Source organism: Clinocottus analis, unplaced genomic scaffold (genome assembly GCF_023055335.1).
Source record: "Clinocottus analis isolate CAN_PGR_092001 unplaced genomic scaffold, fCliAna1.0.p SCAF_9, whole genome shotgun sequence".
Lineage (NCBI taxonomy): Eukaryota > Metazoa > Chordata > Actinopteri > Perciformes > Cottidae > Clinocottus > Clinocottus analis.
This window is the reverse complement of record NW_027176251.1, coordinates 2182501-2200000: the sequence shown is the minus strand read 5'-3', so window position 1 is coordinate 2200000 and position 17500 is coordinate 2182501. Positions and strand designations below refer to the sequence as shown.

The 17500-nt window shown below is 49.2% G+C and overlaps 2 protein-coding genes across 2 annotated transcripts in view; one reads left to right on the top strand and one right to left on the bottom strand.

Moving 5' to 3' along the window:
• LOC137780767 (ankyrin repeat domain-containing protein 34A) overlaps window positions 1–3980 on the top strand; it is a 5367-nt gene extending 1387 nt beyond the window's left edge. Inside the window, exon 2 of the mRNA XM_068568972.1 lies at window positions 1–3980. This exon is cut by the window's left edge and continues 3 nt beyond it. Within this exon, the coding sequence (XP_068425073.1) occupies window positions 40–1644 (1605 nt within the window). The 5' untranslated portion in view covers window positions 1–39 and the 3' untranslated portion in view covers window positions 1645–3980.
• A 4898-nt stretch (window positions 3981–8878) lies between these two features.
• iqgap3 (IQ motif containing GTPase activating protein 3) overlaps window positions 8879–17500 on the bottom strand; it is a 12042-nt gene continuing 3420 nt past the window's right edge. The window contains exons 11-38 of the mRNA XM_068569189.1: window positions 17278–17365; window positions 16906–17069; window positions 16464–16624; window positions 16248–16363; window positions 16006–16169; window positions 15789–15879; window positions 15454–15618; window positions 15229–15371; window positions 14857–15027; window positions 14704–14787; window positions 14235–14306; window positions 14090–14159; window positions 13793–14001; window positions 13540–13692; window positions 13248–13411; window positions 12887–13111; window positions 12660–12800; window positions 12481–12565; window positions 12109–12341; window positions 11827–11959; window positions 11648–11750; window positions 11324–11456; window positions 11128–11215; window positions 10832–11044; window positions 10549–10712; window positions 10158–10283; window positions 9955–10060; window positions 8879–9851 (exon numbers count right to left, since the gene is read on the bottom strand). Of these exons, the coding sequence (XP_068425290.1) occupies window positions 9738–9851; window positions 9955–10060; window positions 10158–10283; window positions 10549–10712; window positions 10832–11044; window positions 11128–11215; window positions 11324–11456; window positions 11648–11750; window positions 11827–11959; window positions 12109–12341; window positions 12481–12565; window positions 12660–12800; window positions 12887–13111; window positions 13248–13411; window positions 13540–13692; window positions 13793–14001; window positions 14090–14159; window positions 14235–14306; window positions 14704–14787; window positions 14857–15027; window positions 15229–15371; window positions 15454–15618; window positions 15789–15879; window positions 16006–16169; window positions 16248–16363; window positions 16464–16624; window positions 16906–17069; window positions 17278–17365 (3879 nt within the window). The 3' untranslated portion in view covers window positions 8879–9737. The remainder of the gene's footprint in view (window positions 9852–9954; window positions 10061–10157; window positions 10284–10548; window positions 10713–10831; window positions 11045–11127; window positions 11216–11323; window positions 11457–11647; window positions 11751–11826; window positions 11960–12108; window positions 12342–12480; window positions 12566–12659; window positions 12801–12886; window positions 13112–13247; window positions 13412–13539; window positions 13693–13792; window positions 14002–14089; window positions 14160–14234; window positions 14307–14703; window positions 14788–14856; window positions 15028–15228; window positions 15372–15453; window positions 15619–15788; window positions 15880–16005; window positions 16170–16247; window positions 16364–16463; window positions 16625–16905; window positions 17070–17277; window positions 17366–17500) is intronic.

Sequence of the window (17500 nt, the reverse complement as noted above, 5' to 3'; positions counted from 1 at the left end):
ATATGACTCCTGGTGACCAGGAGGTCTGAGCAGTGCATCATGGGAGACGCAGGCCCCCTGCAGACCGAGGGGAATGCCCTCCTCAAAGCCGTCTTTCAGGGCAAGCTGAGGCTGACTCGCCTGCTGCTGGAGGGCGGAGCTTACATCAACGAGGGCAACGAGCGCGGCGAGACCCCGATCTCCGCCGCCTGCCTGGCGAGCTACGACGACCCGCAGACCCGGCAGAGGATGGTGAGGTACCTGCTGGAGAAAGGCGCCGACCCGAACATCCCCGACAAGAGCGGGAGGACGGCGCTGATGCACGCCTGCGCCGAGCGGGCGGGGAAGGAGGTGGTCTCGCTCCTGCTGGAGAACGGAGCCGACCCGAGCCTCAAGGACTACTCCGGCTCCTCCGCCCTCGTCCACGCTATCAACAAGGGCGACCGCGACACCCTGCAGGTGCTGCTGGACGCCTGCAAGGCCAAAGGCAAGGAGGTGATCATCATCACCACTGACACTTCTCCTTCCGGCACGAAGAAGACCAAGCAGTACCTCAACGCTCCGCCCTCGCCTTGCATTGTGGACAAGCCGTCTCCAACCTGCATGTCTCCCTCTGAGGTGGAGATCCGCACCTCCCCGCCGGCGGGCGACGAGGGCGGAGACAGGGAGGGCATCTTCAGCTTCGCGCTCACCTCTGCATTGCCTTTGCCGTCGGCTCGACCTCCGGGAGAAAAGAGGCCGCCGCCGCGCAAGCTGCTGAAGAGACTGAACTCGGAGCCCTGGGGCCTAGTGGCGCCCTCGGTCCTGAGCGGGGTTCCCCAGGAGAGGGGCGGCGGCCTGCGGGAGGAGGGCGGCGACCTGAGCAGGACGATCGCCGAGATCAACGGGCTGTCCATCGCAGAGCAGGTGCGACCTCGGCTGTCACGCCGGCACAGCATCGAGACCCATGACCCCTGCTCCCCCAAAATCATTGATCGGTCCTGCTCCGAGGACTACGCGGCCCTCTCCGGTTCCTCCTGGGCCGACAAAGTCCAGCAGCACCAGATCCTGTACCGCAGGAACACAGCCCCGGAGTCCCAGGAGAACGCCGGGGGCCCCGGGTCGGCCGCCGCCGCTGCCGCCCGGGCCCTGGCCCACCCCAAGCTGACCCGGATGGAGCACTACGAGTCGGACACTCACCTCTGCCCAGAGTCCATCCCGGGGTCTCCGGATTCTGGTCGGGTGTCTGTGGAGCGGCGAAGGTACAACGCCTCCCCACTGTCTCTGGTCACCAGCTCCTCCAGGGAGTCTCTGGAGAACATCCCCAGCTCGGTGTCGCCCGTCGCCGTGCGCCGGCGGCCCCCGGGGCTGCTGGAGCGCCGGGGCTCTGGGACCCTCCTCCTGGACCACATCTCCCACACCAGGCCCGGCTTCCTGCCTCCGCTCAACATCAACCCCCAGAGACCCATCCCGGACATCCGGGCCAACGGCAAGCCCGCCTCCCCCGTTCACTCCGGGCACAAGATCCTGGTCCCCGTAGCCCCCGCCTCACCCAAGCGGGGCCCTGACTTCAAGATGAAGAAGAAACTGATGAGGAGGCACTCCATGCAGACGGAGCAGATGAAGCAGCTTTCCACCTTCCAGGAGATCCTGGCCGAGAAGGTGATTGAGTCCCACGGGGATTGACGATGGGAGGAAAGCATGATGGGTCTTCTGCAGAGACTTTTAGGGTGGTGATTTACTGTGAAGCTTCTCCATCAGATCATCGCCTCACTAACGACTTCATTCTTGACCTTGTCCTGGTCTCCGGGGAGGGCTGCACCCACAGAGGTTTTACTCCACTGGGAAAAGGGTTCAATTAGAGTTTCGTTTAAAATTTAGAGCCTCAATTTTAATCCTCGTCTCTGGTTCTGAGGTTGACGTCTTTAATCAACAAAGATGTCACAAAACAAAGAAATGTAGAAGTGCTGCCTTGACTATAGGCCCTTTAAGCTTTTTGAACTAGAGGCCCCAGAGGCCCAGGACCTGAACCTCTTCAGTCCAGATCCTAAGGCTCGGTGATGAGCTGACTAAGCACTTTTGATCTTTAGACATCTCTGAACCTCATAGTGACCCTTGAACTGGAGCCGTTGGTTCCCTGCTTCCGGTTGAAGGTTGTTTGGATGGATAAGAAGTCGGTGCGGCTCTCATTTCCTCTCCGCTGTTCACGACTCGTTTACATGACGTTTTCCTGATGCTTCCACCATTTCATCCGCTCACAAACTGATGAAACTATGAAAAGATCACAACCTGACTTATTCGATGTTTACAGATGCACAATTTGCACTGAGGTCCATTTGTCTCATGGGCGGGAACATGAAGCTTCCGCTGGAGCTGAAGTTTAGCAGATGGCCCTGAAGCCTGAAGGTCATCTTTTCATGAATGACACTCTCATATTTATTGGAATCCATGTTTAAACTGACGGATGTGATGACGTGTGAACCTACCTGCTGCGCTGTACGTACTCTAATTGATGGTTTACTTGGTATTTCTGTGTAAATGAAGTTCCTCTGAATGAATCGTCTTTATTTTACCGTTTGAAACGTCCCATCGATCTGACTTGTGTTGAAATTAACTTCAATGAAACGCGGTTTTCTTGTGCATAAAATTCCAAAGAAGTTGTGCTGAGACTGTAAATACTGTAAAGATGAGCCTGAAGCACTTCACCTGGCGGACTCAAGGGGGCGCTGACATACAGCTAAAGGACCAGACCCACCTTGTCCCACAGATCCCAGTGTGTCCAGCTTACAGGCGCTAGATATCACAGAGGAAGCGTTCTGATTGCTCTAAGGCTCAGAACAGCTGACGGCGCACTAATCAGTCATTAATCTGTTTCTTCTAAACTGTTTTTATTTAATAAAAGAGTTACTGAAGAGGGAAAATACAGCTCACAGTTGGCTTATTGTCACGTTAGCTCGCCCGCTAACAGTGGAGCAGCCATCTTGGATTTCGAGTTTGCGTTTACAGCGTGACGACCTCCGTGTTGGACTCTTCGTCCAATCAGAGGCCAGCTCGGTCAGGACGGCTTCCTATTGATCGACTATACATAATATGATTGGTATTCATGTGTCTTTGTTCAACAAAGTTGAATTTGATTCAAAACAATGTGTGCAGATTTACTTTTGGGTGAATCTACGAATCAAAGATTTCTTCTGAATTAATTTAGTCTCTTCAAGATATTTAATGCAAACTCTTAATGCTAATTGTTTCTACACCTCAATAAACAACTGCAAAATTTAGCTGCTAAATGCTGCTAACACCAGAATGTACGTCTTTGTCAGCACGAGCCCCCGCTTTTTCATTTAGCTTGTTGCTAGTTCGCTAATTATCTTAGCTTTATTACGGTCTACTTAGGAAACTGGGAGACCATAAGTGTGTCGATTCAAAAGTTTCACTTTCTGATTATCTGCGGAAGGAACATTAGCGACTAATCAAGCTGCCTATTAGCATGAGGCTGAATAAATTAAAAGAGGGAAAAATATTACTTATTTCATATTGGTTAGATTAAAATAAAAAGCTAAAGAAGTGTTGGCATATTTTTGTTTTGTTTACCCGTTTCATTCTGTGCTAAGCTAGGCTAACAGTGTTCCCTTGTTCCAGTCATTATGCTAAGCTAGTCCATCCTGATATTGCTTGGGATAAATTATTTAAACAGGATCCATCCATCTTGAAAATGCTCTTTCTGCATACAGAGACCCAAACCAGTTTAAACCAGACTGGTAAAGGTTGATTTGGTTTAAACCAGTTTAAACCAGTTAAGATCAAGAAGACCAGTTATTGAAACTGCATCTACAAGTGTGAGATATATACATACACACACACACACACACACACACACACACACACACACACACACACACACACACACACACACAAACACACACACACACACACACACACACACACACACACAGTAAACAACACACACTATTACAGCCTGTAACTAGGAACTGATCTGGAATCAGTTTATCAAACCAAACAAATAAAAATCTATAACTCATTAACCCGCCTCTATGTCGTCATGTGACCCGTCGTCTTGTGACCCCATCAGCTGCAGTGGTTTTTGGTAGGTCATCTAATCATTCCAGCAAACTTCTCACGCACACACGCACACACACACACACTTAAAGCTGATTTATACTCGGGTTTTACGCAGAGACACAAGCACGCAAGACACGCATGAACCCCCTTGCGTTGTCAAATCAGCCATTTTGCGTGCTTGCGTGCGTCACCCAAAATTTCTCATTATCCGTCAAAGCTACGCGAGCTGTTCGCAGCCTGCAAGACTGTGATTGGTCTGCTAACCACGTCCTTTCTGAGTCTCTCATTTCCGGTTTCATAGCATAATACCGCTGTTTTCAAAAGCCATAGCAGAAACATGAACAATGGATCACGGTCGTTGCGCCACCTGCTGTTCTGGCGTATGGAAAACGCACAGGAACTATAAACCAAAACGAGTCCATCGATCCAACTGCGTGGCCAGCCGCAGTTGTAGCTGCAAGAGTATAATTCGCCCTTTAGTCACACCTGTAGTTTTCTCACACACCTGTAGTTCTCTCACACCTGTAGTTCTTTTTCACACCTGTAGTTCTCTCTCACACCTGTACAACACAAAAGTGTTTTGGACTTCCTGTGTCCGGCGGCTCGATGCTGAGCTGTTCACCTGATGTGCGTGAGATGACCTGACCTTTGCTCTTTTATTGTTGTCATTAACATTACAAGGTAGTTTCCACGATGGGAAAAGATCAGCTGGTTTTATGTCTGAGCTGAAAGTCAAAGTCCTTTAACTGTAATGTGGTTCTTGGTCAGAAGGGGCGTGACCTCGGTGCGTCCAGGCGTCTCCATCAGCTGATTTCTGATTCTCTGATCAGTGATTGGCTCAGAGCTCCGTCATAAGTCGGCAACGCCGCCGGCTCTGCTCAGACATGTCGGCGCCTTCCAGCACGTTCCGGGTGACGCGCACCGTGACGCGTGTCACCCGGGTTATCCCACCTGCACCTCCACCTGCTCCTGCGCCTCCGGGGACGTCGTCCCTCCATCCTGCAGAACGCTCCGCCTCCTGGAGACGACTCGTGTCCATCGGGGTGAGAATCCAGACTTTAACCAGATTTAACCAAAAGAACCATCTAAACGAAACCTGAAGGATTGAAGGTACTGTCTGTCTGTCTGCCTGTCTGTCTGTCTGTCTGTCTGCCTGTCTGTCTGTCTGTCTGTCTGTCTGTCTGTCTGTCTGTCTGTCTGTCTGTCTGCCTGTCTGTCTGTCTGTCTGTCTGTCTGTCTGTCTGTCTGTCTGTCTGCCTGTCTGCATGTCTGCTTGGCTGCCTATGTGCCTGTCTGCAGCTGATGCAGATCCTCGATGGTATATTGATCTTCACGTTTGCGATCTCGATGTCGGGAAACTTAAGTAAACTGTCGTCGTCCAGCGGCGCCTTCATCTGGGGCCCGGTGGTGGTGAGTCCGAAAACATTTCTCTAATCCCTGGACTATAATCTCTAGTCTGTAATCTCTAATATCTGGACTATAATATCTAGTCTGTAATCTCTAGTCTGTGGACTATAATCTCTTGTTTCTGGACTAGAAACTCTATTCTGTAATCTCTTGTCTCTGGACAATTATCTCTAGTATCTGGACTATCATCTCTAATCTCTGGACTATAATCTCTAGTCCCTGAACTATAATCTCTAGTCTGTATTCTCTAGTCTCTGGACCATCATCTCTAATCTCTGGATTATAATCTTTAATCTCTGGACCATCATCTCTAATATCTGGACTATAATCTTTAATCTCTGGACTATAATCTCTCGTCTCTCGACGATAATATATATATATATATATATATATATATATATATATATATATATATATATATATATATATATATATATATATCTTCTGTAATCTCTATTCTAAAATCTCTAGTCTCTGGTTTTAATCTCGTCTTCATTTCTGGTTTTCTGCAGTTCTTCACCGCTGGATCTATGACGGTTGCTGCTGGGATGATGCCACCGATAGTCAGTAGTCTTTATCACTTCTTCTCTCCTGAGGTCTGCAGGTTGTTGTGTCTGCTGTTGTTTCTTCGCTCTGCAGATTAAATGGGTTGATGTTTCTTTGCTGTGCAGATTAAATGTGATAATGTTTCTTTGCTCTGCAGATTAAATATGATGATGTTTCTTTACTCTGCAGATTAAATGTAATGATGTTTATTTGCTCTACAGATTAAATATGCTGCATGCTTCAACATGATCGCTGCTTTGACCGCGTTGGTCACGGCCATCATTTTCCTATTGGATGGTTTCTTGGTGAGCGCTACCTTCTTCCCTTTGGATTAACCCTTCAGTCCAGTTTACTCTTAATTTAACCCTTTAGTCTGGGACTAGCTGTAGAGGTTTGGGACTAGCTGAAGAGGTCCCCATAAAGGGAAAAGATAAAAATAATGTCAGTGAAACTGGGGCTTCGTTGTATGAACAGTAAACAGACAGATGTTTTTTCTTGCAGGATCTGATTTCAAGTTTTTCAGGTATCATCTGCGTCGTGGAGTTCAGCCTGTGCCTCAAAGTTTGCGCTGTGTGCTTTAAATATCCCAGAGGTCAGGTGAGTCCAGCTTCACCTGAAGACTCAGCAGTTGAACACTCACTGGTTTTGTTTGTCTGTTCCTGGCCATCCAAGAGAGCGATCTTGTTCTTCTCTCTCAGTCGGGTAATATGGTTCTCTTAAAGAGAGTTTATAGTACCACATTACCCCACAAGAGAGTTAATAGTACCATATTACCACATTAAACTCTTAGTACTATATTACCCCACTAGAGAGCTTATAGTACCATATTACCCCACTAGAGAGCTATAGAACCATATTTATACTATCTTTATTTGGGGAGTTGTTCCTGATCCAATGTGAGGTCCTTGGACAGGATGTCTATGTGTACAGATTGTAATGCTCTTAGGATAATTTTCATTTGTGATGTTGGGCTATACAAAATAAACTGAATTGAAATTAAATCATCAAAGACGAAGTCCAACGATCAACGTGGTGACATTTGCAGAAAGATGATCCATCCAAAGGGTTCTTCTCTTCTTCTGTCCAGCAGAGCGTTGTTTGTTCTTGAAGTGTCTTCAGGGCTTCTGTCTTGATGCGCTGCAGTTCGTCTCCAGCATGTGAATCACAAACATTCTGTATTAACAACACAAAGCGTTGTCTCTGCAGCCGTTAACCGTCACCAACCAGTCCTACGCAACATCCGTAGTGAGGATGGAGACTCCGCCCACACACCAAACCCCGCCCACCACGATGGCCCCGCCCCCTCCATACGAGGTTTGTCATGCATGGGTGAGGCATGAGTTCGAATATGAGACACAGTTGTTTTTTAATCTGTTTTTGTCGACTGAAGCCTCCAGATTACAGCAGCTTCGTAAACCAAGGCTACGCCCCCAGTGGACAGCGCCCTGAGGACACGCCCCCTGAGGACACGCCCCCTGAGGACACCCCCCCAGATGACACGCCCCTAAAGGACACACCTCATGAGGACATACCCCCCGAGGACACGCCCCCTAACAACACCATCACTTTGTGTAACAATTAAAGCACCAAATATGAACTAATAAATAATAACGCTTAATATTGACCGATGTTTCAAACACTTTAATGTGCTTCACAGAAAACTTGTAAAGTCTTAAACGAGGAAACCTGAAAACATTAAATCTATTGTTCACCTTGATTCAACAATAGACAAACACTGGGTTGTTCAGTCTGATCTGACAGAAGTCATTGAGATGCATTAGAGGATTTTAGAAAAACTAGAATAACGTTTAAAATGTGGGAACAAAAAGACATTTAAAAGGATTTCAAGCTGCTATGCGTCTGATTTAATGAATATAATGTAAACAGTCAGTTTATGAACTTACACAACTATTTTGAAAGGTTTATTCAATTGAAGCTAATTGTTTTTATTATGGCTCGACAAAGTTAAAATATTTAACTGATTAATCTCATTATGCTCAAAATTCAATAATGAAGTAAAAACTAATGTATTACAGCTTTTATTTTAAAGTAATGTTATCAGAACAATGTAACAGCAAGTTAACATACACACATATACAGTTTATAGATCAGTTTTCTTTTTCTGAATAGGTACTGTTCAGTAGTAAGGGTCCCTGTAAGGGACAAATCACTCCTTCTTTTGTCCATGTTCAGTCTGTTGCTTAAAGATGTATGTTAAAGACCAGCAATTGATTCACTTCATACAAAAGCAATAAGTGCTTTTCATATTCCCAGTTCAGTTTTTCTTCCTCAGTGAGAAAAGTCCAGCCTGTGTTGGCTTGAACAAGTGCACTGAACATCTTATGTGTGGAAAGTTTTCCAGAAGTGATCCTGACTTAAAGTGCTCTGCCAAAGTGGATCAGACCACATGGTCAGGAGCTTTGAGCATCCATTAATGTTCCTTCTGGACATGGAGCCTGCAGCGAGGCTCCTGAGAGACTTACTGCCTGTGTTTCTCTTTGTGAGGCGGAGCGGCTCACGGCAGCACCGCTGCTCGCTGAGAACAGAAACTACAGAACAATACGTGCTTTCACGTCAGGCTCAAGTCTGCAAGTTGTCACACTGCCTGTCGGGGCAACGGAAGCGGGCGCACATTCATACACCACTTCAAAGTAAAAGCAGTGTCGTATTTCATTCATAGCGTGAATCTTATTTATTGTTCATGTTTGATTGACATCACGCGGGCCGGACTGGGAGAGCTGTAAGACGCCCAGGTCTGAACTACGCTGTCTGGAGAGATTTAAAGTGTAACAAAACAACATGCAGTTAACACATGATCACATGAGTTAAAGCATCACGCAGGCACACACACAGCGACAACAGCTGAAGATGTTTACATATTTAATGAAGTAAAAACAGTTTAAACATTTAAAAGTTTCCTTTCAGATGTGAACAAAAGAGACAGAAAATATTTACAGTTATTGCTCACTCGGTTTGATTTACTAAGGGTGATATGACACACAGATAGGAGAGGAGACGCTCCACTCTGCATGTACAAACATCATATAGAAACACAGATAGGAGTATAAAGGAGACGCGCCACTCTGCATGTACAAACATCATATAGAAACACAGATAGGAGTATAAAGTAGACGCTACACTCTGCATGTACAAACATCATATAGAAACACAGATAGGAGTGTAGAGGAGACGCTCCACTCTGCATGTATAAACATCATATAGAATCACAGATAGGAGTGTAGAGGAGACGCTCCACTCTGCATGTATAAACATCATATAGAAACACAGATAGGAGTATAAAGGAGACGCGCCACTCTGCATGTACAAACATCATATAGAATCACAGATAGGAGTATAAAGGAGACGCGCCACTCTGCATGTACAAACATCATATAGAAACACAGATAGGAGTATAAAGTACACGCACCACTCTGCATGTATAAACATCATATAGAATCACAGATAGGAGTGTAGAGGAGACGCTCCACTCTGCATGTATAAACATCATATAGAAACACAGATAGGAGTATAAAGGAGACGCGCCACTCTGCATGTACAAACATCATATAGAAACACAGATAGGAGTGTAGAGGAGACGCTCCACTCTGCATGTACAAACATCATATCATAACATCATAACATCATATAGAATCACAGATAGGAGTATAAAGGAGAAGCGCCACTCTGCATGTATAAACATCATATAGAAACACAGATAGGAGTAAAAGTAAAGTGAATAACTTGGTTCATTTCTTGTAGAACTTCTTGTTGAGGAGGAAGATGAGCAGGTTGACGTTGATCTTCGCTTTGTCGAACATCTTCATCACCGCAACGCCTTCATACTGCAGTTGTAGCAGGTCCTATAACACACAGTGTAACAAACAGTTACACACACACACACACACACACTTTAGCCTGCTAGTAGACAGTGTTTAGCCTGTGTGTACCCAGTGTGTTTAGTACCTGGTATTTCAGGAGGAACTCTTCCATCTCGACTCCCAGGAATCGAGCCTTTACGTTGAAGCTTCCTCTCTCAGCGGAAACAATGTCGAACACCACGTTCTTAAACCTGAGGAGTGTTAGTGTGTTACTGTAACAGCTGTTGTGTAGTTCTAACAGCTATTGTGTAGTTGTAACAGGTGTTGTGTGTAGTGTGTGTCTCTCACTGTGTAGACGGCAGGTCCTCTATTTCCAGCAGAACTCCCTTCTCCTGCAGCCGGGTGGCGCTGTAGCTCAGAACAGGAAGCTTCTTCTTCCCTTTGCTCTCTGCTGCCTTCTTATTGGTCAATTTGCTGCAACACACAACCAATCACACCGTTTCACCTTTGACTCCTGTACCTCAATACATGTCTACCTGTCTCACTACATGTCTACCTGTCTCACTACATGTCTACCTGTCTCACTACATGTCTACCTGTCTCACTACATGTCTACCTATCTACCGTACATCTTCATGTATTGTTACAATAATACGGTATATAGAAAACGATGGCAGGTTTGAGATTCACCAGGAACCATGACAACAATAAAAGAGTGCGAGTGTGTGTGTGCGTGCACCTCTTGGCGGTCAGGTTGTCCAGACAGGAAGTGATGTAATGCCTGTAGTAGTCCACCTGCTCGCTGTGGAAGCTGCTCTTTGCCTGCAGGCTGCTGAGCGTCTGACGGAGCTTCTGTAGCTCCGCCCCCCGACGCTGACGATGCAGACGCTGCTGACGGATGTCCTAAGGATGACATCATCATCATCATCAATATATATATATTGATGATGACGACGACAACAGTCCATGTACCTGTACCTTTAATAGTGGCCAGGAAGCTTGACAGGTAGAGTGTGTGTTACCTTGGCGATCACCTGCAGCACCTGGTCCTCGGGCCTCGGGGGTCTCAGGACCCCGAGCCCTTCCAGGCGCCGCAGGCAGCGCAGGATCTTTCTCTTCTTCTCCTCCAGGCTCAGCTGGCCGGCGGCCATCAGCGACGCGCTCCTTTTCATTTTCTCAGGCGTCATGGCATCCTGCTGAGCGCGCCGCCGCCGCAGCCACTCATGACACGCCTCCTACAGGAGAGACGCAGGTGTGTTCACCTGAGAGTGTGTGTGTTCACCTGAGAGTGTGTGTGTGTGTGTGTGTGCGCGCGTACCTGGTCATGTGACACAGATGATCTCAGGATGTCACTCAGAGAGTCACCTGACTGAGTCCTGATGACGTCAATGATCAGCTGCTTCGTGCTGAAAACAACAACAATGGGATTCACAAGCCGCTGCATCTGAGCACGCTCAGTACTGAAGCTAACATACTAAGCTACCTGAGAAGGTGAAGCTAACATGCAAAGCTACCTGAGCAGCAGTCCTCTGGCGTCTGGTTTGTCGTTGGACTCGTTGAAAATGTCAAACTTGTTGGTGAGAGTCAGAGAAACCTCCATCTTGCTGCTCTGAGACTCTGATCCTGGATCTGCTGAAGAAGACTCTCCTGAAGGAGGGAAAGCACAGGCGTCAGATCCTGGATCACTAGATCCTGGTCCACTAGATCACCGACACAAACCGGTTTGAGACTGGTTTTCTGGTGTCCACTTTGTTTTTAAGCACAAATAAGTATCAGTGGTACGAAGAGGAGCAGTGATGAAGTAGTACCAGTAGTACCAGTAGTATTAGTTGTAGTACCAATGAGTTCCTGCAGGGTTGGAACTTTTCCGAGGTCCTTCAGCAGCAGTCTGAGAGGATCTGAAGGGTCCGGACACAAAAACTCCTGCTGCTCCAACAACAACTGAAAGCACAAACACACAGTGAGACCGGGTCCAGGTCTAGACTCAGACCAGAACCAGGTCTAGACTCATACTGACCTGGTGAGTGTTGAGCAGCTCGCTGACGGAAATGTAAACGACCGGTTTGTCGACGATGAGCAGCTCCGAGTATTCATCCATGTTAAACCGATCTTCTGGTTCCGGAACGTCACAAACACACAACAGGAACTTCCTGTCAAACACACAACAGGAACTTCCTGTCAAACACACAACAGGAACTTCCTGTCAAACACACAACAGGAACTTCCTGTCAAACACACAACAGGAACTTCCTGTCAAACACACAACAGGAACTTCCTCAGAGGTTGAAGGTCGCGTCACCTGAACTTGTGGTGGGTCTGGGTGATGTACTGGTTCAGGTCCCTGACGTGGTTTCCTTCTCCGGGGAAGTGCTTGTTGGCGGCGGCGTGCTGCAGCATGCGGGCCACGGAGCCCAGGATGTGGCGCTGCTCCGGCTGCAGGCACGAGCCGGCGGACCGATCCACCACGTCGAAGCCATCCGGGGCCACGACGGCCGGGTTCATATAGCGGTAGTAAACCAGGTTACCCACGATCTGAGGGAGCGGAGGCGGGGAGACAACGCTGTGAAACCAGTGCAAACCAGTAAGTCTGGTCCGTAGACCGGGACCTGTGTGAATGGTCCTGGTCTGGCTGGAAAACTGGTTGAGAATCCGTCTACTTCCTGGATGGTACCTTGTAGAGGTCGTCCTCGCTGGCTTCAGGGAACTTCGTCTTCAGAGCGTCTCTGAGAACCTTCGCTGTGTAACGTAATCCATACCTACGACAAAATGAACACACAACATGATGTGATGGTGGAGGTTAACGGGTGGAGACCTACGGTAGCTTGTGCAGGTTAACAAGTGGAGACCTACGGTAGCTTGTGCAGGTTGGAGGTGATGGCTTTGAGGACTCGGTCCGTCAGGTTCTTCAGGTTGATGATGGCGATGTCGATGCGTCTCTGGACTTCGGGGTGATTCAGAGCGTCTGCAGGCGAAACCTCGTACGGCAGAGAGCTGCGGGACACCAACAGGTGAGACAGGTGAGACGGGTGAGACGCCACCGTGACCGGCATCACCTGCATCCATCCGCCTGCTCAGACCTCTTGTGTCCGGTCTGGGTCTCGCTCTGGTTGATCCAGGTCTTGTAGACGTCCACCGGGTCGGTTCTGATGCTGAGGGTCCGGTCCAGCAGGACGTCCTGCAGGGCCGGACCCAGAGACTCGCGCAGTGCGTTCTGGCCACGGGCGTTTCGGTAAAAGTTCACCAGCATCCTGATGACGGTGGGGTTCCCTGTGACCACGTCCTGAGGCTGCTCCACCTTCAGGCTGCACCGCACAGGGACAGGTTACGACACGGGGCGATGTGTGTGTTAAGGTGTGTTTGTGGGGGGGTGTCATGTTACAACACAGGACTCGTGTGCGTGTGTGTGTGTGTGTGTGTGTTAAGGTGTGTGTGCATCACCTGATCTCCAGCCGCAGCGCCTCAGTGAACAGCTGCAGCAGCAGGAAGGCCTCCCTGCAGTCGGAGCCGTAGTTGAAAAGACTGAACACCAACATCTCCATGAAGGAGGTGGAGCGGCTCTGAGGCATCAGGAAGATCAGCTGGGCCAGGTACAGAGGCTGGGTCTGAAACACACACACACACACACACACACACACCTGAAGACATGCAGGTACAAAGGCTGGGTCTGAAACACACACACATACACACCTGAAGACGTGCAGGTACACCGGGGTATGTGTGTGTGTCTCACCTGCAGCAGGTAGAACAGGTGTTGGTAGGCCTCCAGTCTCTCTCTCCTCTCTCTGCTCAGAGCTTTCAGTCCTTTACTTCTCTCCAGGTCCATCATGTCCGACAGCTGCTCCTTGTTCTTCTTCGTGAGATTCTTACAGTGAGACACCACTTCCTGTTAGGGAGAGACATCACTTCCTGTTAGAGAGAGTATTACCTGCAGTGTGTTAATACATACAGTATGTTACCTGCAGTGTGTTACTACAGTGGGTTACCTGCAGTGTGGCTCTGTTTCGGACCAGCAGGCCGATCTTCAGGTCCATCAGGTCCAGGTCCGCCTCCAGCTGTCGGTTAAAGCGGATGCTCCTCACCACCTCCTCCCTCAGACGCAGTTGCTCCGCCTCCTCTCTGATGTCGGCGTCGCCCAGGTCGAGCAGGTGAACAAACTTCCTGACCACAGACAGCGGGGGTGTGGCCGAGTGCACTGAGACAGGTGAGAGGAAGGTCCTCATAATGCTTCCAGGTCTTTCAACAGGCCGACCAATCACAGGGGACCTCATCAGTGAACTCACCCAGCATCCTGTACTCCTCTCGAGCTCGGTTAGCTCTGAAGAAGGCCTGGATCTTTACGACAGCGCCCACCTGTAGACAGACCAAACCCTCAGAAGTGTCCTGATTGCAGGTACAGTGACTGTTCTCAGATCTGCTGAAACTCACGTGACGTCTGAAGAACCTCAGTCGAGCTCGATATTTTCTCCTCGTCAACCACATCTTCACAAACGCCTGAATCTGTGGACACAAACACGTTGATCATGTGATTATGTGATCAGTAGATCATGAGATCAGGACATCTTGGATGTGTCTCTGATTTCTGGTCATGTGACTTTGTAAACAACCAATCAGTGCAAAGACCAACAGGAGGAGAGCCAGTAACGTTAGCAGCACCGCTAACGGAGAACCCACAGGAGGAGAGCTAGTAACGTTAGCAGCACCGCTAACGGCGAACCAGAGGTTGACTTCAGTTCCATGGTGATGCGTTCAGGCTCCGTCTGGCTGCCTCTCTCACTATGATGATTCATTCTGATTTGTTTCTTCGTTGGTTTTGTTTCCAGACAGATTTCTTTGAGACCTTGAAGTCTTCAAACATTAAAATAAAACATGTAGTCTGAGTCATGTTGAGCATCACCTTGACAACAGCTCTCCAGTTCATGTAGAGAAACTGCAGCCGGCGTCTGAACGCGTCCTGCTGGACGAACCTCCTCCAGTGAGCCTGTAAACCAGTAGAGATCAGTATAGCCCAGAGTTGACCAGTATAGATACGTACATCATGCTAACTCACCTGGATGGTGATGACAGCAGGTGTGTGGCTGCTCAGGTAAAGGCGCCGCACCTCCAGCTGCTGTCTGAGCAGGAAGCCTCGACTCAGCGCCTGCAGACGAGCGACAAGGGCCTCGCTGCCCCTCCAGAGGGCGCTGCGGCTGTGAGCGCTGGAAACACTGCTGACTACGTCCTGTCAGGTCACACGACACCATGCAGGTGTGACTACCTGGAGTGGACCCCTACACCTCCGAGACCCACAGGTGTGTGTGTGTTTGAGGTCCCTTCCCAGACACTCAGGGACCCCTGACGCTTGAGTGTGTGTGTGTGTGTGTGTGTGTGTGTGTGTGTGTGTGTGTGTGTGTGTGGCCCCTGACCCTCAGGTGTGTCTCACCTGTATCTGCTGCCGGTCCAGGAACCACCCGCTGCAGGTGGAGCCTCTGGGCGGCCCCCAGGAGCCCTCCAGGCGGTTCAAGTGCAGGTAGAAGGAGGAGCCGTCGTCCAGCCGGACTCGAACCCACGAACTCTTGCTGCCTCCTGAACACAGACATGTAGAGAGAGAGGCATTAGAAGATGCAGAGAAGGCACAGCATAAAGGTGAAGGTGATAAAGGTGCTACCTGGCAGCACCCGCTGGGTGAGCTCGTGCAGCTCTCTCTGGTACTCTGCGGCGCAGGAAGGTACAACGCCTTGCAGCCGCAGCTCAGGGAGGCAGAGAACCCGCAGAGTCTGCTGCTCTTTGTTCTGCTGCACGGCCTGGTTCACTGCAGCCAGCGCCAAGCACACTGTTAACAACAACACCACCACATTGTCAACAACAACAACACACTGCCAACAACAACTACACATTGCAGCCAGCACCAAGCACATTGTCAACAACAACTCACTGCAAACTAATAAACAACAACATGGTGAATGTCCAATAATCAAATCAAATGGACTAATCAGGACTCACGCTTCAGAGCCTTCTGCGTCTCCTTATTGGCTCTCCTCACGGCCTCCTGGATATCAGCCAACCACAGCTCAGCTCCGGGGTCTCTGCTCACCTGATTGGACAGAAAGAGGAATCATTACTTCAGCTTAATAAAATAATAAATACTCATATAATTCAACTCAGAGTTATGATTTTATATTGTTTAGTTACCTGTGACTAGTTACCTGAGACTAGTTACCTGAGCTTTGTGTTGCCTGGCTTTGGTCAGCAGGGTCAGGTATCTGCATGCGTGGGCAGGCAGTACCTCCTCCACACCACAAGAGGGCAGCAGTAGAGCAGACAGCAGCTTCTGAGAGTCTCCTTTGGTCACGGCCTCGTTAACCAGGTCGATGGACAGCAGCTCTGAAGGTCACAGGGGAGAAGAGGTGACTTAGAGGTCACTCAGAGGTCACGACGTACCTGTCAAGTGTGTTTTCTTACGTTGGTGTTCGTCCTGCACCGAGTTGTTGACAGAGTTGATTCCTTCCTGGAGCTGATTCCAGGTCAGCAGACCTCTGCTCCTCTGCTGCTTGACAGCAGCCAGACACTCAAAGTACCTAGAATGACATCATCATCATCCATCACCACCTGAGGCCTTTAGACTTCATCAGGGACACTGTCATGAGAACACCTGTGCTCTCTGAAGCTCAGCCATACCTGTCCATCAGGGATGGGTCCACATCAGAGAGTCCTGCAGACGGACTGACCAATGAGGAGCTGAACTGCTGCAGATGTCCCGCCTCCACCGCCTGATTGATGAGAGCGACGGCTGACAGCATCTCCACGGCAACGAACAGCTCCTCCTGCTGCAGCTCCCCCTGGTGGAGCCGACAGGAAACACGAGCTGCATCAATGTTCATCACACTGAGGAGCGACGTCTCACCAGCAGGAGGCTGCAAAGCTAACTGAGGGCACTCTCTCGTGTGTGTGTGTGTGTGTGTGTGTGTGTGTGTGTGTGTGTGTGTGTGTGTGTGTGTGTGTGTGTGTGTGTGTGTGTGTGTGTGTGTGTGTGTGTGTGTGTGTGTGTGTGTGTGTGTGTGTGTGTGTGTGTGTGTGTGTGTGTGTGTGTGTGTGTGTGTGTGTGTGTGTGTGTGTGTACCTGGGCGCTTTGTCTCTGCAGCAGCTGCAACTGTGTGTGGTACAGAGGTGCAGCTGCCGGAAAGACTTCAGGCAGCTGGAGGTCAGAGGTCATCAGACAGCTGACGGTGTGTTGAGGGTCACTGAGACGCAGAGAGGCGTTCACTGCCTGCACCGCTGCATCCACTGAGAGACACACACACACACACACACACACACACACACACACACACACACACACACACACACACACACACACACACACACACACACACACACAGGTGAGCGTTAGCTAGTGTAAACAAGACAGAGTCGATAAACACAAAACACACACACCAGTTGAAGTGGAGTCACCAGTCTGGACTGGGACATTACTGGGACAAACTGGACCTACTGGTTCTGGCCTGCTGGGCTTCCTGGTTGGCGGTGCTCACTCCTTCCTGCAGCTCTTCTGGCTCCAAAGGGTCCACACAGCCCTCATGCTGGGGTCAAAGGTCACAGAGGGTCAGGGGACTGATACTGGAGAAGCTCTGTATCTATGTGTATCAGTGGCGGGCCGTCAGGGCCAGCTAGGCCTTCTCTGCTGGCCTACATAATCAAAGTTAAAGCTATTTTAT